Source organism: Malurus melanocephalus, unplaced genomic scaffold (genome assembly GCF_030028575.1).
Source record: "Malurus melanocephalus ecotype Western Australia unplaced genomic scaffold, MMel_1.1 scaffold_412, whole genome shotgun sequence".
Taxonomy (NCBI): Eukaryota; Metazoa; Chordata; class Aves; order Passeriformes; family Maluridae; genus Malurus; species Malurus melanocephalus.
Genome location: NW_026623644.1, coordinates 226136 through 247528, shown reverse-complemented (window position 1 = coordinate 247528; position 21393 = coordinate 226136). Strand labels below are relative to the sequence as shown.

The following is a 21393-nucleotide window of genomic DNA, read 5'->3' as shown; positions in this document are numbered from 1 at the left end:
ACAGAGCTGACTGAGAATCACACTGAAAGCTACCTGCAGGTCATGCATGGCCTTCAGGAATAGTTTAGTATGGCTGGACAGTCAATATCTGGATCCACTTCCTTCATGGCAAAGTGACAACAGATTAGTCACACATAGATCAAGTTTGATCTTCACTTGAAATCAGCTGCTAAAGGAATTATGACTAAAAAAAAATTTAAAAAATCTAACTACTCCATATAAAGGTGGCTTCTGCCAAACACAAGGCAACACATCCTACTTTCTCTTCTTCAATTCAATTATCTTCCTTTTCCTTTTCCTTCCCCTGAAAAAGTGATTTCTCCACATGCACAGGTTTAAAGCCTTCCCTAGAGGCCTCAATTAAAAGCAAACAAACCCAAACTTACCTACAACAGCCTTTGCTTTACCTTCATAAAAGGACCAAGCAAGAGCCAGGGCATCTGTGAGACGTTCTTGTTTCAGAAGGTGGTCAACTCTCTAAAACAATAAGGAATATTGGACCTCAGAATTACAGAAGATGATTCTCTCCCCTTTAAGACCAGCATATCCCATAGTGGGTCCAATCCCTGACAGCAAGGGGACAAGACACCTCAGAAGCTCTCACCACACTGCAGTRAAGGACTGGATTGCAAAGAGATTCTCTCAAATGGACATTTTCTGCCAGAGAAATGTCAGGGCCCAGTATATCACCCTGTGGGTGACATTTTACGTCAGATGCTTTAAGGATGGAGACCCAATACTATTGACTGTCTGATAGTCCAAGGATAAAAATTTTCTATTCCCCATTCTCACCCCATCACTTGGAGCACAACTCTGCCATGCTTTCAGCAGTGTGCACTCATCCTACCCTCTATCTTCCCCTGAACCCACAGTGAGCAAAGACTGATGTAGATCATACATATTTTCTGCTTTAAGGAACTGTTAGCACCCAAAGTCAAGCACCACTAGCCTTCGTATGACAGGCCAGTGTCAAAGAACTGAGAGAAGAGAAATTCCAGGTCTCAGCCCAACATTCTGTCCTGCAGCAAGAACTCTCTCAGCCTCACACTCAAATCACCACACACTCAATTCAGACTCTAGGTTAAGTCCCCTATGATAAATAGGCACAAGTGCAACRCAGAAGGTACCACACAATAATTTAGCACAGTAATTTAGCAAGGGGTTGTCTCTCTCAAATTTGTGTTTGACTTCTGAATTCCAGCAAAATCTGTATATGAAATCATGGTCAGAGCAAGACTCTTGACTACAGTATACTAACCCAAAGTCAGTGTGAATGGCTGGAGACAAAACTAGCAGAAAGAAGTGATCTCAGTAACTAAAATCTCAACAGAGCTGAATTGTTCATATCCTACTAAAGGCCCTGATACAAAGTCATGTGAAGGAGCATATAACCATGGATGAGGATAACAGCCCTAAAGCAGCCAAGAGGAAAAATGCTAAAGGTCACTGCTTAAAGGAGAAATACCTGATTGCAAAGAAATGGCTACCAGAGTTCCTTGAGAMTCAGCCTTGAAGCKGAATCTTGATWCATTGAAGCCTTCTACATATAAACTAAAACTAACTTGGTATAATCTGAATTTAATACTAAAGTTTGCTGATGACCAGCTGGCAGCACGTAATGTAAGACAGAGGAACAGAAACATATGAGAGATGTGCCCCTRAGGCTGGTAACAGAAGAATGATGCTACCCAAAAGTACAAGCAACTTCCAGCAGACATCAGTTGGACTACAAGGCACCAGTGAACCTTAGAGTGCCCAGGTCACTGACATCATGYAGCCAAAAGAACAGATAAATGAGATCCAATGATGCCTCAGAAATAACACATCTAGCAGAGACTGAGAAGAAGGGATGACACTGTGCATGGCACTTGTGAAATCTTACCCAGAGCAGTATGTGCCAAACTGTTTTCCTATGCACACAGGATGTGCAGAGACACTGAGCACACAGGATGTGCAGAGAACAAGGACTGTGAATGAAGAAAGAAATGGAAAAGTAATTTCACAAGAGAGATGAAGGGATGAAAGAGCTCTGCTTAGCCTTGCAAAACAAAGCCTGAGAGAGARCACGCACACACTGAATAAACATTCTGCAAAGTGGTGATGCAGAAAGGAAAACAGCTGTTTGRTTCAAGTGAGAAGACAACACAGGAACAGACATAAATAGATCACTAAGAACTTCAGTGTGGGTACTGATGGGGTTTCAGCTGTCAGAGAAACAATGTTCCAAAAAAAAGTCTTCAACCAACAAGGACCTAAAAATCCTGTGAACTTTCTAGGTAGTATTTGATGGATTTTATGATGCAGCTCCTGCAGTAGCTGGAGACAAACTCCAGTGAAGCAGATTCTCTTCCACTCCTGGATGCTCSTGTGGCAGATGGAAGGCTTGCATGACACAACCCTCCTAAGTCATGTACTGCTCTAGCAGAAGCTGAGACATGGCAAAGCATAAGGTCTCGTTTGAGAGAACAGGGTCTCCATCCAGCCTTCAGGTTCATGCAAGCTGGAGACCCAGTCCCCATGAAAATCAGTGCATCCACAGCACTGGCTCTGAGTAGCAATCAGGGATGCTGAACACAAGGCCCAGAAAATGCCTCACAAAYGCTCCCTCCTTCATTTGAGTTATATTTAAGCAATTCAACCCRAAGCTGTACAGTTCCCCTCTCAACATACCTCTCTCCAGCTTCTCAAGGTCATGACATGAACAGACTAGGAAAGAAAAAAAATTAAAATTTATTTCCTTGCAGTTGCTCATGCAGCCTGTGGTACCCCACAGACCCACCACAGCATGCCTGTACAAATGAAATAAATAAAGCAGCCCTCAAGCAATATAAATTGGAGCCCAGTTTTAGCCACTGTCTTGCTTTCTTCTGTTTATTCACTAGCACATTTCTAACAGAGACAGAGAAGCTTAAGACAGAAGAGATGTCAGTAAAGTAAGGCTAAGTTTACCCTGAAGCAGAATGATCATGATATTGTGAAACTATGACATCTTACTCAACCCATACCTTGGCTAAAACCAAATTATTGCACATTCTTTAATCCCACAACRTAAGACATCTCCACAGAAGACAAACTGCCCTTCTCTGGAAGAAGAGCTACCATCAACAGCAAATGCTCTGTATTTTTAYTGAAAAATTCTCCCACTTACCTTAGTTCCAAGGTAAAAGATCTGACCACCACAGCTGCTAATGGACTGGTAACAAGCTTTCTCTCCAACGAGAGCCTACAAGGGAGAAAAATCACATGCAAGTAAAACTGCCTTTTGTTTTTGTAAAATTTCCTAAGCAGCATAAATACAATTTCAAGACCCTTTGTAATGCAGAAATCAAAAGGAGACTGGAGAGAGAACACCACGGATTGCTGGGCAGTAGTAAGACAAAGAGCTCTGATGTCACTCCTTCCTGCTTGTGAACTCAGCTTCAAGCACTGCTGAGCTCTGGCTTCCCAAAAACATAATGAAGTAGGGCTCTGTCTACCCTCAAGTGCCAAAAATGTTATGGGGGCCCTTTCCTTGCCACCTGCTTCTTCAMAAGTCTTCCTCAAGAGCAAATGTGTAGGGCACACAGATGGGAAGATGGCTGTTGAAGTGAGAGCTGCTACAGCAGCAGTCTGACTGTCAGTAACCAGTGCTCCTGTCTGTGTGCACTAAATAAAAAATCCTCTAAAAGAACAGAACACATCAGCTTTTATCCTAGACAGAGTATTCCAAAGCTTGGTAAAGGAGAAGCASCTCCTAAAAACCTCAATATACACARGGAAACATGAGCTGTCTGTTAGCTGCCCACATCACCACCACGTGTGACTTCTGAGATGCTMCCAGAAGAGTTTTTTTCCCACTTAGGGCCTATRTTAAACAAATCTGCAAACACAAACAGACCACCAGTGCCTACCAGGGCCTCGCTGACATTGCCCCCTGTGGCCAGAGACTTGAAGTGGCTGCTGTTGTAGACCAGCTGAACCTCAGAGATCTCCACAGTCTCCAGCTCCTCCTGAGTCTGACGGTCTATGACGTGCAGCTTCTCCACACTGTCCAGCAGCACCGCTGTCCGTGAGTTGATCCACTGCAAAAGTGGCAAATCACACATTTCAGCAGTGCATACTCCATGAGAGCCAAGGAAACAGGCTCTGGCCATACCCCTGAGTACCCCTTCTGGGAGTTCTGGGAAGGCTAGGAGCTTTGTCACTATGCACGGCCACTTCACAACTGCACACATGCATAACTTCAGAGGTGGAGAAGGGAGGTTCCTTCTGGAGAGAAATTACATGGAATCTTCTCAGAAAGCAGCTGTASACAAATGGCAACCCACCAGAGCTCTTGTCCTCTTGGCACACTGTTTATGYTCGAGCATACTTTCCATCCAGAGGTCTCAAAGCCAAGACAACTACACCACCTGCTCCCAGGTGTGAACCACAAAATGTTCTCCACAAAGTCCCAAGTTTCAGGACATTCTCAGTTTGTTATCACCAGATAAACACAGCCAAAAGCACAGAACTTAGGGCTACTGAGATAAATTCACAAGAACACTAGTGCAAAAAAATTTCAACCATTCTGTARCACTGACACTTACAGTAAAGTTGATGAGATCATAGTGCAGATGAAGCTGCCTCTGCTTCGTGACATGTATCGCACCAGAATCATCTCTCTTGACCTAAAAGAGAAATCAGACAAGGTTCAGACCCAAAGACTTCCTTCAGCTCAGCCTCTCAGTTCCCAAAGGGCACCACACTCACGCCAGGAGTCTGGAGCTCCCCAGACAAGCATCTGAGCAAGACAAGCTTGAACATACATCCTTTTCTTTCTCCCCAGTCTTACCAAGAGAGATAAGAGACGAGAAGGAGGATTCAAGCCAGACACYACAATGTCTGGGTGCTTAGGCAAAGCTTAAGGTCCAAGATAACAGAACTGGGAAACAAAATTAGCACTCCTAAGCCAAAATGCCAGATTTTCTGAAGTGTAGGTATTGCTCTCATACTGAAATCAGGCAAAAAAATATCTTCAAACAACCATATCTGCATGTGTAACTGCTGCAGATCTAAACAGGATGAGCAGCATGCCCCAAAGTCACACACCGACAGGACTAAAAGCTATTTTCTTAGTGTTTTATACAATTYTTTCCAGATTTGTGCTTAAAGCAAAAACTAAGATAGTATCTCAAATTCACATGCTCTCCCTGAAAACAGCCCGCATTGTTCTACCTCCAGTAGAAACACACTGCAAATCAATACTTTTGGAASAGATAAATCTCATGCCTCCAGGGAAGGGCACCACTGCAGCTGAAGAGCAGTGATGACCAGGTTGGTTTTCCCAAGCCAGTGGGAGGCTGCAGCTATTCCCAGCATGCTCAGCTATCACCTGGTCACTGAGACAGAGGCTTAATGCCTGAATGTGTGGACGAGATGTGCACCTGAAAGCAGCACAAACAGCCCAGGCTCACCAGAAGAAAATGCACGACGTCTCCTCGACAGAAGGCAAGCATGGGGTTCACCGAGTTCTGCACAGCCACGAAATGCCATGCCAGCAGAGGGACACTGGAAGGGTCCATCTGTCACACACAAAGCACAGCCACTGGTTAAGGCACACCAGGCAGATCTGAGCTCCAAGACACATGTGGCYCATCAGCTGCTTCCCACTGACTGTGCCTTGGACACAGAGGGGCTGCAAAGCAAATCCCCAGGAACAGGCTGTGCTCTTTGGTCCAGCCACACGCTGGGGAGCAGTGTGTGCCCTTGGCAAAGGGGACACAGAGACAGAACACCACTGGTATCTGAGCTGCCCAGGGTAGATCCAATCCCACATGGATACATGGACTACAACAAGCTGCAGTCTTTGTCTCCATTCTTCCAACACACCTATCCCACATCTACCCCCAGCTGCTTTTCCAAGAGGAATGACACCATTGACTAGTGAAAGTGAATAATCAAGAGTTTAGAAGACTRTTTAATGCTCTAATTCCTCTTGGTTCCTGTCTCTGTAATTAAGGGCTGTGTTGTATGTTCTACTATAAAATAGTGGCCCCAGCCTAAGGTGATTGTAGCTGTARTCAGGTCAGCATCCCATCTGTGGGTGCATCCAGGCTGCAGCAGGAAAGGCAAGAARCTGAGGGCCTCCTTCCTGTTTATTTGAGAAAATCAGTATCTTCACAGAGGTACAGCTGGAAGCAGCCTTCTCACCTCCTCTCTGCTACAATCTGCACATATCAGAACCACCGATTATCACAGCAATTCCACAGTGCTGTGGAAGGCAGTAGTACCAAACACCTGTTCCTGATTTCATCTCCTTCCCTCCAAGAAAACTTTTGTAGCCATAACCCAAAGGGCATCTGTTTGGTTCATTACTCACACGGCCGTAGGGAAAGGTCATCCACACTTTCAGAGATGGCTTCAGGCCAATMACCAGGATCTTCAAGGAAAAAAACAAAATGTTTGAGCATACAGCAGAGAACTTCTTTTGTGACCTCTCACATCAAGACCCCTGCAAGCAGCAAGTTACCTTAGTGAGGGAGGCCATGGCCAGCAGTGAATACTGGGTGATGGGATGGTCTCTCAAGTCAACCTTTGCATGTAATGGCTCAATACAGCAAACCTCCCCCTTGGAGCCGCTGAAGAGACACCGAGACTCACACGTYCTCACTCCCATAACCCTCCTGCAAAGAGCAGAAATCAGCTTGGTGGCAGCCCAACAATCTCATCAGTGATCCTTCATAAATACTCCTTCAAAAAGTCCCTTGCCCAGATCCAGGGATCACTTTTGACGTGTCACTGGAGGCAATCCCATACACCTGCTCAGATACAGACAAGAATTCCYTGAGATCTTATCTAACAATAATGTTTGGGAAATTTCTGGACTTGATYAGATTGACTGTCAGTCCTTTCTCCTTGTCCTTCCTCCTCTGGAAGAGGCCAAAAGAGAAATGAGCAGCTGCTACAGGACAGATAAGATAAGACAGATAAGATTTTGCCRATGCAAAATGAGAGGCAGCACTTTTGTGACAGCTACCAAGAGCCACAAAGAGTGCCAAATTCTGGACAATATACTAACACCTAAATAACTAAGGCTGTTCTTTGGCTATTGCACTACCATACAGCCTCTTGCTTCAGCTGAGAAATTACACTGMAGCTCTAAATTACATCTTTAACATTCAGGCAGTAGCTTTATTGGTTTCAATAGAGTTTTTTCTCCCTAGGTTTTAGAAACTATGACCCCGAATTCGTTTCTTGTACTTTCTATGGGTAGAGTTATTGTCTTACTTAAATGACAATTCAAACACGGAGCCTCCGCTGTCATTGCAAATTGCAAGCGTCGGGTCATCTGTAAACTGAGCAGAAAATGAGATGAAAATGGCCCTAAGAGAAAAACTACCAAAAAAAATTGATATAAAAATGCATGCCAAGGCAGTAATAACAGCACACAGAGTACAAGCAGTGCACCAAAAGAAAGACACCTTTAACACACTGAGTTGAGACAGTTATTGAGGTTTTTTACRATGTGCAAGAAAAGCAAGGTTTGTGTTTTACTCTCCTTTCCCCAGCAAACCCTGTTGCAAGATTTGGGTACCAAAGCCCCACTACTTTCTGCAGCTCAGAACTACAGCACACCAAAGATGAGCTGCGTCWAGAAGGGCTCTCAGCCTCGAGCCCTTGGGTTGATGTCACAGGTGGTGGATGGGGAGCAGTCACAGACAGACCCAAATCAGACACAACCAGAACTTCTAATGATATCAAATAATTCAGACAATAAAGGATCAYAGTCTCTGCTGGGCACACTTCTGGAGGTGTTTGCAACCCAGAACCTACAAGCACAMAAACATCTGAGGCTGTATAAAACAGTCAGGCACAAAATCAGGTATGATTTTCTGGTATGACAATAACACTATGCTGAACAAGAAGCCATGGATGATGTCTCTTTCAACCCAAAACATTCCCAACAAGCTATTTGAAAAGCTGCTGATAGAAGCTACTTTCTACAGYTCAGACTCTTTCTAAGTTGAAAGTTGGCAAGTCATGTATCCAGGTCAAAACACTGCAAGTTTTAGAGAAATGTGTTCTAACAATGAATTCTTCATATATTTTGGCATCAGAGAGAGGAGTTAGACAACAACAGTTGTTTGTTACAGTACAACTCACAGCCAAAACTATTATGTTACTATACTCAGTTTCATCTTACAATGGAATTTCTGCTCATTTTTCTCATCTGTTGATACCACAGGTATCTGCTCTCATACGTAGTTGCTCTCATCTAAAATCTAAAAGTACTGCACAAGGARAGTCACCACATATGACTGAACAAAACTGGAACAAAAGGAGTACATTTAGTGTTTATTACCTTAATGTGCAAAATGGCTGTTCCTGGGGGGTGAGCATCTGTTATTGATCGCAGCAGCTTCCCACTGGCCAGATCCCACATGGTGATCTGCAAGCAGACTGTGCTCAGTACACATTCACTGGCAAGGGGTTCTCTCAATCACCTCATGCATTACAGTTCAGCAATCAATTCCTATACTAACATTATCACCCTGGGTTAGGAGGGGTTTCATATCAAAGGAAAGTGACCTGAAATCTGTTCCTGTCCTGTTTTTCCAAGCAGTTCACTTGTCTGCTTACACCTGACACCATGTGTTAGCTCTGAATCATGTCCTCTCAGCCAGCTCTTGCTGCCCAATCTCCCTCACCTAACAGCTATCACCCTGAGACAACTTTGTTACCACACAACAGGTACAACGCATTTCTCTCTCACAGAACCAGGGAACACGTAAAAAATCTCTGCTAACACCCCTGAGCAAAACTCAAGCATCTCCATGGCTACCATAATCCTTGCCCTCCTCTCCTCCTGAGCTTTCTCAGTGTGATGGATCAGGTAGGAAGTTAGAGCTTGGCTTGCACTTGATATTAAATTCAAGCAATTTCTCAACTAAGAAGGAGGAAGTACTAAACTACTAACCGCATAACTGAAGACTATTAACTACTCACTGCATAACTGCCYAGAAGAGCTGAGATTTCAACCTGAATAAAACTTTTTAATGGGAAATTGCACTTTATGTGATCCTATAAAKTATCTATGAATGCCTCTAGACCATATGTTTGAGAGCTGTTGCTCCAAAATGTTTTATCTGAGTATCATTTAAAACTTGCTGCATAGATTAAATATTTCCACATGGCCTGCAGCAGACTGTCATTTAGTCCTACCATAGGCACATAAGGTTTCATCTACTATGAAGGTGAAAGCCAAAGGAGCAAAAGAAAACTAATGTAAAAAGAAAAACAAAGTAGCCTTCTTTGTATTCCTCTAAATGTTACCGAGGTATAGCGCTATTTCCCTTTAGCCTTGTTACTTTTGTTCAGGAATTGCTTTCTCTCCTTTGGTTCTGAGAAAGGCATAAAACTACAACAGACTCAAACCCTTTTCCCTGCATTCAAAAGCTATGCTACTTCTGTCATGCAAGCAAGGTATTAGCAAAAATTAACTCAGGGGTTACTTATGAGTTTCAAGAATTTCAAGCCATCACCACGGTAAAAAACAGCTTTAATTACCACACACAGATGTCAGAGTGACCTAGAAAGACTAACTGCTTGTCCCAGTGAGCCATTGCACATTYCAGTTTAACAGGAATTATGCCACAATTACTTGAACCCTTCACTATATTCTGCATTACTCACTTCCTCCACAGAAAGCTCCCCCAGCACTCTGATTCAGCAGGAATTGGCTGCCCAGAGAAGCTCTGGGCACATCCCACCATGTGTGCTGCTTCTGGGACTTGGCTGGGAGCTGCTGTGACCTGCAGGTAACCTCTCAGGATAGAGCACTGGAGCAGCTCCTTGGAGAATTACCTGTCCTTTGGCAAAGCCACACAGCAGCCTGGAACAGTCATTGTTGATGCTGAGAGCAGAGATGGCCCCATACTGGGCCCCAACCACGGTGCTGCCCAGACACAACCGGAGGGCTTGGTTCTGATCTGGAGYAGAACAATTGGTAAGGAATTAAAGGAAGAGCAGTGGTTAAAATTAACACCATGCAATTATTTACACTTACAATTCACCTGGGGTACGTWAACAACTCACAGACTTACAGCTAAGTTCTTTTAAAAAGGGGTTTACAAGATCAGAGCTGTTAGAACAGAAAGAATGGGACACTGTCTCCCAGGGAAATACAAAAATTATTTTTAAAAGTACAAACCAGGGACAGGAAACATGGAAATATAGAGGTATTACATACTGGAAAAGAAACTACTAGAAAAATCAAATAAGTATCTAGTTTTCCTCTTACTATTCTGCAATGGTGCTTAAGTTGTGGCAATGAAGATGCCAGAAAATTAATTCTACCTTCCAAGCCTTGTATTTCTGCATTTAAACACCAACTTCAAAACCCCAACACAGGCTTTTTGCAAGTGCAATTTTATATCATTTTATTATTTTGTAATTTTACTCCTTGGTTTTGTTGCTAAAGGACAAATGCTGGAAGGAAAAGGCACTTTGTCTCCAAGCTGCACAGATTAAATGCCTGATGAGTTCTGGTGCACACAGCTCTTAGTCTATAAAGGAACTTCCTCCTGGAGCCCCAAGCTGCTGCAAAAGAGGTGCCACTGCCTGCAGAGCCTCCATGGGGACTGCAGTGCTGTCCATGCCTACACACAGCAAACCACGGGCACCTCGGTCTGTGCCCAGGTCTTGGAGGCTTCCACCACCAGACACTCACAAATGCTTTACAAGATGCTGCTCTTCAGGAGCTTGGATGAGAACCCTCYGCATGTCTTTGGTGTACTGCTTTCAAAAGCTAAGAAAAATATTCTGGAGCTGTTTTTTCCACCTCTCTCTGCTTTTGTCCTGCTTTTGAGTGASGGAATAGGAAAAGATGCTTTGTGAGAACTGTTGGAATGAAGACTACAGAGATGTGAAATACWCATCCTGTGTGCAGGATTCACCTAGAGCAAGGAAGGGAAAGGACTGGATCCAAGGAAACAGAGCTGAGCACCAGAAGACCCCTGGAAGATGTGCTAAAGGCATGGGACTCGTTTTCCAAGCTGCAGCAGGAATGTGCTGGCTGTGAAACAGAGCACGAATGTATCCTGCATTTCTTCCCCAAAGTGATGCATTCCTCACTCAGTCTGCACAGACTTTCAAATCCTACCTGTCTGAAGAGATGTGAGTGGAGCTCAGAAATAAACATCAGCAAGAACAACAGCTGAACTCCTGGATTACTCTAAAGCACTGCTCAGCGTGAGGAGAAAACATACCTGGCCATGCTACTGGGACACACCTTGACATCACTGTGACAGGGGTGTAGATGACAAAGATCAGAACAGGTCAAAGAAAAAGAAGATGAATCATGAAAGATTTCCATGGAAGTTCAGAAAAAACAGAGGTATGGAAGGCTGGAAAACAAGTTTCCAAGAGAGATATTCTCCAAATCATGTCAAGATCCAAAGAAATAAATCCTRCTCCACAGGCCTGGAAATAGAGCTCATTTACAAAGATACCACCTGCTAACCATAAAAATCTGTTTGAAAATGGGGGAACAATGCAGCTCTTCCATATTAAAGGTGAATGACCTTTTCATTCATGGAAGTAGCTTCCACTTCAGCTCAAGCCTGTCAGTGAGTCAATCAATAACCTGTTTCCTCTCAGACATGAAAAAGGAGAATCTTCCACAGCTTTCTCTGAAAAGGTTTTACATCTTTGTATGTATCCCCACAGGAACTTTCAAAAGCCATTTTCTTTTTTCCCTCACCTGCAATRTCAATTCCAAACAAACAAGACCCCTATTGTATCCCAAAATTAAGTGATTTATATGACCAATCCAGTACTTGTTGTTGTTTCCAAACAGTCAAAAGACAACACACAAGGAAAAAGCATTAGATAAGAATTTTTTAAAATTTGACTATAATATGGGTGAAATTGCTCCCATGGCAAAGCAAGATCAGGGAATCAATAAGCTCCTGCTAATAAGCTGGCAAAGTAATAAAAACAGACAAAAGCAAAAGGATAAAAGCTGATCCGATCATTTTCCAGACCTATTATCAGCTTGGAAGTAAGATATACATTTAGGATTAAGCAAAAAGTTTTTTCCAAATGCCTGAAACCAAGGTGGCTATCAAYTGTCAAAAATTGTTTTTAATTTTTCAAATTACATAAGACAATTTTTCATCTAAAAATGTCCTGGCAGTAACTATGGAGCTCTCAGAGTCTGAAGTTAAAATGAGATGGCCATTAGATACAATTCTGCAAGGCCAGAATAAAAACAAGTTTGTGAATGTGAAATAAGTCACTTTCCAGACCAAAGAAATGAACATAGCACTGCAGAAGTTGATACTGCTCAGATCATCAGGTTTTCATCAAGATCTTTTCCATAAGCCCTCATTTTCCTAAGTTTGAAAGACCTTGATTTCCTGCAGATTTACTGAAACACTACTAATTTTATTAGGCACAGTGCCAGGAAATGCTCTGGGTGGGTAGTGATCTCATGGAAGAGCCTTGCCCTGCCCCAAAAATAACACCTTTACAACCAGCTATGAACCTGCTGTCCTAGGATGTTATAAAAATCACATTTATCTGTCCCTCTGCTGTTCCTGCCTGGAGAATTTGGGGGTGTGCAGTGCAGGGCACGTGCACCCACTAACCAATTCCCAGCAGCATCATCCCCAGAGTGGTTCCTGCACTGCCTCATTGCTGTGCTGCACCTGAAATCCTGGCACAGACAACATGCACAGGGGCTGGTCATGCAGGGACGTGCACACAGCAGCGGTACTGTACCTTTTCCTTTTCAGTCCATACAGAAAGGGCCAGAAGAGGAGAGAAAAAGCCAGAAATCAACATAAAAGGAAGGAGTGAAGCAATGAACAGCAGAGATGTGACAATCTCTAAAGACACAGAACCTTCAGATTTTGTTTTGCTGAGTGTTTCCTTTGGTTAACGTTTCCTCTTCCGATTTATTTAAGAAATTATGCTGTGACCGTTAGTGTTCTAAAACCAAGCAGTTTAAAAAGTGAGCTTATACATTTGAAATTCATTATATTGAAGACCAAAATCAAAGAAATCTGAGAGGAAATAAGATTGGAAGTTCACAGTAATGTAACTAGTAAAATATTTTCATCCAGTTACCACCAGCCAGCAAATCAACTCCCCATTAATTTAAAAAAAAAAAAAATCCCCAAAAACTAGTTTCAATGCTGTCACACCTGAACAAAGACTCAGGACATTCACCCTAAGCTGTACAATGAACAGAGAAAATAAAAATAGTGGTAGCACATTAATCAAAGCCAAGTTTAGCTRTACAGAATTGTTTTGTCTGGAAGAAGTCCTTATGAAAAATAACACATCTCATTGAGTTGTGTTTAAGTCTGAGTTTTTGAGTAGCGTAAAACCCCTTTGGTTTTCTGGAAAAACAAATAAAGAAAAGCTCCAAAAAGTATTTGTTTATTGCTGTAGGCTTGCTGGGAGAGCACTGCTCCACTCCAACTAGCAATCCTGAAGACAAGTCACGGCATAATTGCTCATTTACTCAGCACTCACAACTCCAAACAAGTTTCAGAAAGACTTCGGCAAAAAGATGTCCCTCCTTTATATCAAAAATGAAAAATATCCCCCAGGCAAGCACAGCCCTAGAAACAAGCTAAGGTCATATTCCTATTCCCTTTCATTATCCAAATGTGGTAACCMAGCATCAAATTGCAGATAAACTACCTGAAAGAGAGGTAAAAACCGAGAGCACCAAACCCTTCCCATGTAAAAAGCAGCAAATCCCAGACAGGGCAGACTGAGAGGTTTAGATGGGTCAGGAGGGCTTTTCCCCCAGCCAGATTATGGGGCCCTGGAGCAGGTACCAGAGGATTGTCACTCCAGCCACCACACATCCCCTCCAATCATCTCTTCTGCAACACTTACAGGATGTCAGAGTTGGCACCTAACCCAACACTAACCCAGAAGAAAATTTTGCTTTCTACATTACATGTGGAGTCTGAGAACTGTCCTGTGATAATGTTCCAGAAGCCAACAGAAGCATTTAAAAAAGCAGAATGAAAGTTTCCCAAGCCTTCTGTAATAAGGACCAAGCACACAAGTCAAGAGTACAGGTGTACTAAGGAGGAGAGGCAAACAAATCAGCTGAAGTCAAATATATGAAAGAAAAAATAAACGGTTAAAAAAATGTATTATTGGCACAACAATTCAAAGAAATTTGTTCAACCAGAAAATGGACCAACATTTTTGCATGCAAAAAAAGGCGTTCTGTCCCCGTTGTACAGTACAAACACTGCATGCAGCTTGCAACCTTTGGGGAGTACGTCTGACCCTAATTTACCCATCTAGTAAAAACTTTATCCTAAAAAAAGGTGCAGATATTGACTGCCAAAGGTGTCCAGACATAAACTACTGRTTTAAACTGCAGAATAAACCTAAGCCAGAACTCCAATCCTCCCTGTGCATACAAGTTTCCTACAGCCACATCCTGCCAAGATTTCTCTCTTTGYATAGATCTGAGAGCACTGGGGTCAATGCCCAAGTTTTAGTTACAGAACTGAAGGGAATCAGCAGAGAATAAATTTCCAGAAGCATTCTGAAACAAAGCTGGATGCTGAACTTGCATTTGTCCTCACCTTTAAATTACAGCACAGACTCCTCGAGTAACTTCAGCTGGAAGGCAGCTGGGCATGCAGGTCTCTGGCACAGTCCTGCTGCTCCAAGCAAGGTCAAAGAGACCTCAGTCARCTCAGGGCCTTACTGAGTTTTGAATATACCCAAGAAAAGAGACTGCACAACCTGTCTCAACTCTTAYCTAATGCTTTAACACCCCCAGGGATTAAAAATGTCATCAGTTTCACTCAGTGCAGCTTGGTCCTCTGCCCCTTACCCAGCACCRTGGACCTTTGGGAGGGATCTGAGGCTCTCTTCACCTTTCCTTCAGGCAGCAGAATTGTTTCAATACTGGATGAAGCAAACAGCATCAAATAGTTTAATGTCTAAATAACCAGGAAGGTGAGTCTTGCACTGTCAGTCTTTCCAATCCCTCTGGACTGCCCTGTCCCCCATAACTTTTGGTCCCCAATAATGTCAACCAGCTTCAATAAATGTGCTGAARTTCCTAAACTGGTTAAGAATTAGGTGCTGCATGGACAAAAGGCACAAAACCTGAATGTGACAGGGAACAGTTCAAGAGCTGCTCTGGCATAAGCTCAGAAACCCTTGTAAGGAAGTTTGGTGGTCAGAGGAAGAACAGAATGACCAAATGAAGGGACACAGAGTGCCTGCCTGGTGCAGGAGAAGGGCAGAGGAGGAGACACCCACGGCACAGGTCTGCAGGTAGCCAGACTTCCCAGGAAATACAACTTCCATAATGATGACAGCTCTTCTGTCACAGGGTAGAAGATTACAACTGAGGACAGTTGTACACWGGTTCTGGTTACTTGCACCGGAAAAAAAAGAATGTTTTCTATTCAAACACAAAAAAAGGCTCTTTAGACAATCAACACAGAGCTAAATTTCTCAGTATCAAAGTGCCAATCCCCAACAATTCAGAAGAAACATGAATAAGGATGATGAATATTACTTCTGCTTCATTTCTTTACTGAAAGAAAAACACRTTTAGCACAATAACATCACAGAAGAAATCCAGCCTGCAGTTATAAATCAGGCTAGGTTTTTTTGGCTTGTGTTAGCACTTTTTAAATATCATTAAAATGCAAAAACCTCCAAACTTTACTTACCAAATATCAGTGCTAGCCCATGGGAAGTCCCCACTGCTATCAGATTGGATGCTGCCTGAAAGAAGATTGAAAGCAGAAGAAACATCATTCACAAATCCACCACTTATCAAGCGAAGTTTACCAAAAGGGGAAGATTTCAAAGGTTATAACTTTCTTAATTTATAACCGACAAAAACAATTCTTACATGAAGACAGGTAAGTACTACACCTGAATGACCATCACATAGATTTTCACAAGATCAGAGGGCTGCTTTATCTCTGCTGTTTGAAATTCAAACGCTCAGAGTGGTATGCACAGCAAAATTTCATCTCTCTAAAATCAGTCTCATTCTTTTGGTGTAGTTGCTGAGTATAAATAGGCAGGACTTCATTCTAACTCAGCTGCTATTTCCACATTTGAACTATTCTAAACCCTGGACAGTGCTGCTCCCCTGAAAAGCAGTCCACAGCAAGCCAGAGACTCCAACTTCTTTCCATGGGGAATTAAACAAATCCAACTAAACATATCTTCCAGGATCCTACTGCACTTACAAACCTGTACTCAATGAAATAAACCTTAATAGAAAGCACACAATGCCGTAGATGTATTAATCTTGTTCTACTTTTTATTCCTTACCAAGTGTAAGTCAGATTAAAAAAATTCAAAYGCTTTAATGTCTGCATGTGTAAGTACAGGCGTTTATTCTATGTACATATCAGCCACAGCATGCTTCCAACTTTGCTGTGGAGCCTTTTGCCCTAGATGTGACTATGTTTTCCTTTTCTTTTTTAAACAAAAAGTATATTTTCTTACGTGCTGCTGTTACTACAGTCAAAGTGACCAAGCACATCTTTAGTTCCTTTGTAAAACATTAAAGCTCGCTTCACAAGTGCAAAACATATTGACTGTATTTCAAGTCATTAAAATGTTTCCCTTCTTATTTACTACAGGYAGTTTCACTTACGACATATTTAGACATAATTAGCATGCTTGACTTCAACTTTGATCCAAATTGCTAAGCTGGAGTATCCTTCGGACAGGTTTTTAGATAAAATTTCAGACAAAAAGACAGATTTTAAATCCATCACTTGGAGCACTTCAGTTGAAGTTTCTATAAAAAATGGTTAGGAGTTAAAGCAATAACTGGGAAAGAAGAAACTATTAGGGAAAATCAATGTGCTCAACGGATAGGGACAGATCATGTGCTCAGCAAAGGAATGCTGGTGATGATATAAAAGGGGAGGGTGTGGAGCTCGATCAGCAGAGGGGCAGTGAAGAAACGCTGAACTTTGCCCCCTTTCATGCTRTTCCTCTCACTTGAAAAGTCAAGGAAGATGCATTTATCAGCTGTCTTAAATTACTGCTTTAACAATTGGCATGAAAATTAAGTATGAAGTCCTTAAAGACAGTGAGAGTACTTACAATCGCAGTGGGCAAGCCAGCATCCACTTTGTCCTGGGGAAACAAGAGAACCCATGAGTGAGAGACACAACTCCTACCTTGTAAATGTCTAATAATTAGAACTACAACACACAGAAAAATCAACACCAGCTGTATTTTAATGGTCCCACCAGGGTAGACAGAGCTGAGGGAACCACTGGCTAGAAACACCCAGAAATAAAGAGGATGCAGAATATCCTGTAATTTCCTGTGAAAGTGATTGTACTCTTCTCAGAGAGCCATGTGCCTGCTGCAGGCATTAAGCAAACCCAGCTGCAGCACCTTCAAGCACATTTTCATGTTACATGAACATTTCCCACCAAGTTTCASGACATCCAGCAACCCAAATCAGTGCTAAAAGTGACCCACCACACCACTGCTGCAGCAAGTCAGCTAAGCCCTAATTCACTACTGYCTAGGGACTACTGGTTCCTGGTTCATGTCCCAAGCATGCTGTTAAACAGAACTAATAGTAGGGGCAGGCAGGAGAGCACCGTTCAGCCCCCCCCCCGCCCAAGAGTTTCAAATTTTTCTTAGTGGATGTGCCCAGAAGATGACACTTACTGCTGCAGACACTATTTGGGCAGAAATTCCCTTCAGGAGTGAGAGCCGTATCACTGACCCATGGAGTGAGAGAGAATCTGGGAGTTTTTTCTTCCTAAGGAAGTAAGAAATGAACCAAAAGCATTAGAGCAGAATAAATGCTTGGAACTTTGCCTAACCCACAGCTAAGCCAGCAGGTAAATTCTGTATACACCTGTAACTCATGCAGTTTCCATTCTTCTTGGGGCCACAGGATGAGCTAAGACATGAGATAATCAGCAAAGCCTGCTCTGCCCTGCTGTGCCTGCACACAGCTTGGTTTTAACTCATCTCCTAGAGGAAAAAATGTAGTTCTTTAAACAAATGATCAGTTTGATGCACTTGTCTGCAAACCTTAGAAGTCATTCACACATCTTAAAAGCAACACTTGAGCTCTTTCGGTGAGTGAGGAAGTTTCAGCCTGTAAAGGTGAATATCTAAAGAAAATACACAGTTGGAAAAGACTTATTAACACAATACAGACCCCTAGGAAAACTGGGTCTGTGTTAAAGAATAGCCTTCAATTAAACACAGCTCACCTGATATAGAAGCTCAAGGGCTTCTGTTTATGKAGAAAACATCTTCAAAAACTAACCAGTGCAGGAGCAGTTATTTCTAAAGAGCATTGGGAAACCCTAGCACACAGWACAGGGAATGACCCAGCAAAGCTGCAAGCTTTGAGTTGCCATGCTCACACTACCAGAGAGCCAAATTGCCAAAGCTACCAGAAAAACGTTGCGTTCTTATCTCTCCAGAGGTGCACAAACAAGCAGCTCCCACAGGGGCACATCAAACATGTTGTTGAAAGCTGGTATTATGGCTAAGGACCCATAACCATGGCAACCAGCCTTACCCAAAGGTGACAGGAACACCCCCAGGTTTTCCTGCATATTCTGTACCAGAAGATGTTCAAGCCACTCTRGGTAAGATTTTTCTCAGTACAAACCATCTCATTTGAAAAAAGAAGGGACAGTGAGTCYGCACACCACCATCTGCCAACATAAACCATCAGACTTCAGTGTTTACATCCTGTGCAACTGCTCATGGTAAACAAGGTGGCCACAGGAGTGACTCAGGCCATAATTTGGGCAATTAATGAGACAAGTCACCAGTATTAGAGCTAATTATCCCATTTTAGATGCCAACATCAGCAGTCCACTCACAGAAACGACAGAAGACACCTTCTACAAATAACCACCAGTTGCTTGCAAACTAGGTCAGACACCCCTTTAGACGTCTCTTAGATTTTTCTTCATGGTGTCATCATGGTTCATTGCTTTAAAGATTCAATTAGAATATGGTGAAATTTAACTACTCTATCTCCCAYAAAATGTCTTTATTGTCCAAACAGACCAGCCCTCAGTGAAACTACAAATCCCATCTTTGCCTATGTGATCCTGSAGGAATAACAGTTAATCTGTTTTTAATGGATACAAGCAGTACCCCTCCACAAATCATTTGACCTCCCAGGGTACCTTTTCAGGTGTGTCCTGTCCCCACTGTCAGAGCTGGCCACAGAAGAGGTGTCATAGGAGTGTGTATCTGTGTTATCAATGTTCAAGAGAAAGGGATCCTCCAAAACGAAAGACTCTTCTTCATCATCAGTCTAAAGGGAGAAAATCACCACAGCTTGCTAAATGTTCAAAATACACAACACTGGAACTGAAACATTAGCAAAACAGCATCAATTCAGCGGGGAAATGGAGAAGGAGAGAACAAGAAAGTCTCATATTTACTAAAAGCCAGAATTATTCATTACTTTACTGGACTGATTCTGTGGAAGACCCAGTTTCCAGAATTCACAATAACCACAGAAGTGGACTGGAGAAGAAGTACACTAGCCTTTCTTCCCCAAATATTATGTACTCCATCAAAACTTAAATTGGCCTTTAAAAGAGTTGTTCCCAAGTCTCAAAAGTGCCAAAAGAAGGCCTGGAATTATCATCATCTACTCCAGCATTTCACCAAGTGGCACTAAGAGCCCAGAAGTCCCTCCAGCTGCCACAAGGATTGATTTTGTTCTTTCCTGTGCTCTTCTGTTGTTAACTTCTCTCTCTCTCCTTTCAGTCTGAGCCTGGAATTTCTTATTACAGTTTTTCAAGGAGCCATTCTCCCTGATGTCTTTGAAACACAGTGCAGCTCCTGTTGTTCTCTCAGCACAGAGCCAGAAGGAGCAAACACAACCCCCCCAGCTGATTCCAAACCAGCAGAGAGCAGAGCAGCTGCCCCTCACTTCTCTCACACCTGGCAGTCCTGTGCCCATTAAACATCTCTTTCTGAACTGCAGCTGTTTGTCTTTTTGGCTCAAACAGGTTCTTCTCTGCCAAAATCCTTTCCAGAGGATATTTTGCCAGTCATTCCCATTCCACGCGAGCTAAGACTTTGTATTTGTCTGTGCTCAACTATATTTCCTTCATCATTACCTCTCAAGTTTAAGACTTGGAATCTAGTCCTCTGACATGGAAGCCAATGCATGTCCTTGCAGTTTGAGATCACCCAAATTTACTGAACTTCCTCTACCCAAGGCACCAGCAGAAACAGGACACAGCTGCCCCTATTACTCCTCTTGTTCCTAGACTGTCTCTGGGAYGCTTTGCACCTGTGTTTTTAATGCAGGTTTTTAATGAATTGTCACTCATGGCAGGTTCCTTTTCCCTTTATACCAGCTTCGTAGCAAGCCCAGGCACCAATCTCCTCATTTTGTTAAAAGGATTATTTTACTGGAGTKTATCCTTACTTCCATGCCCTTCTTCACATTTTTAAGGATTGTGCACTCAGCTACTGTAGAAATATACTGAGTTGGATACAAGTGAGACAGAGTCAGATCTTCCCTGCAAGGTACCACAGTTAACATCAGATGTTGAGCTCATTCACTGCTCACAGCTACATCTGTGARAGGAACAACACAAATGAAGCTGTGAAGAATCTAGCTCTCATATCTTCCCATAACTTCAGAACCACCCTGAATATTCTGCAATTACTTTTAGCCAAAAAAAAAAGCTGTTTGGAGACCCTGACCTTTAASAGACTTCTAGACTTCAGGCAACTCTCCAGATCTACAGATAAATGTGCTTAAACTTGATGAAAACCTTTTAGGCTGCAGCTGTGAGTACTTTAATTGAAGAAAAAAAAAACAAAATTCCCTATCACACTCTGTAGAGCAAATACTCCATTGAGCATGTACTTTGCTAGCTATCAGCATCAGGAAACCATTAAGTTCTACAATTTTATTTTCCAGGAAAAACACACTAGGAGTAGAGGGAAAGGAGAATGTGCCACCTCACCTGACCTCCCCCTGTCCGATGCATCACTCACCTCATTTAGGATGCTCTCCAGTGTTGGAGGGGTATCAACTTGAGGAATGTCGAATTCTTTGTCGTCAATCTGTACATCAGACACCACAGTCTGAGTTTAGGTTGCCTACTCTGCCTTCTAAATCATAATTAAAGACACATAAAAAGCAGCTATGCACATACGCCTCTGCCCGGAAAGGCAGGCGGCAGCTCCGAGGGCAGGGACACACAGTTTCACCTGGCTGAGTGAGGACAGTATTTCCCTCTTGGAGGCTGTGTGAGACTTATCTCCAGAAACAGTCATAGAATAATTTTGATTTGTGTTTTGCAASATAGGAGAAATTAAATGACTCTGTGCCTGCTACATCAGGCACCCGCCATATAGAACTATGGGGGTTGTTGGGTT

At 42.7% G+C, this 21393-nt stretch overlaps 1 protein-coding gene across 2 annotated transcripts in view; it reads right to left on the bottom strand.

The window, feature by feature from the left end:
- Window positions 1-21393, bottom strand: part of VPS8 (VPS8 subunit of CORVET complex) — a 69230-nt gene that overhangs the window by 47151 nt on the left and 686 nt on the right. Inside the window, exons 2-17 of one of the 2 annotated variants that reach the window (XM_057379625.1) lie at window positions 21010-21078; window positions 19170-19300; window positions 17677-17770; window positions 17095-17127; window positions 15693-15747; window positions 9826-9950; window positions 8324-8410; window positions 7249-7316; window positions 6491-6644; window positions 6341-6400; window positions 5436-5543; window positions 4569-4649; window positions 3891-4061; window positions 3149-3223; window positions 2671-2706; window positions 387-477 (exon numbers count right to left, since the gene is read on the bottom strand). In XM_057379625.1, coding sequence (XP_057235608.1) covers window positions 387-477; window positions 2671-2706; window positions 3149-3223; window positions 3891-4061; window positions 4569-4649; window positions 5436-5543; window positions 6341-6400; window positions 6491-6644; window positions 7249-7316; window positions 8324-8410; window positions 9826-9950; window positions 15693-15747; window positions 17095-17127; window positions 17677-17770; window positions 19170-19300; window positions 21010-21078 — 1438 coding nt within the window. The remainder of the gene's footprint in view (window positions 1-386; window positions 478-2670; window positions 2707-3148; window positions 3224-3890; window positions 4062-4568; window positions 4650-5435; window positions 5544-6340; window positions 6401-6490; window positions 6645-7248; window positions 7317-8323; window positions 8411-9825; window positions 9951-15692; window positions 15748-17094; window positions 17128-17676; window positions 17771-19169; window positions 19301-21009; window positions 21079-21393) is intronic. The other variant, XM_057379626.1, reaches the window with a different exon arrangement.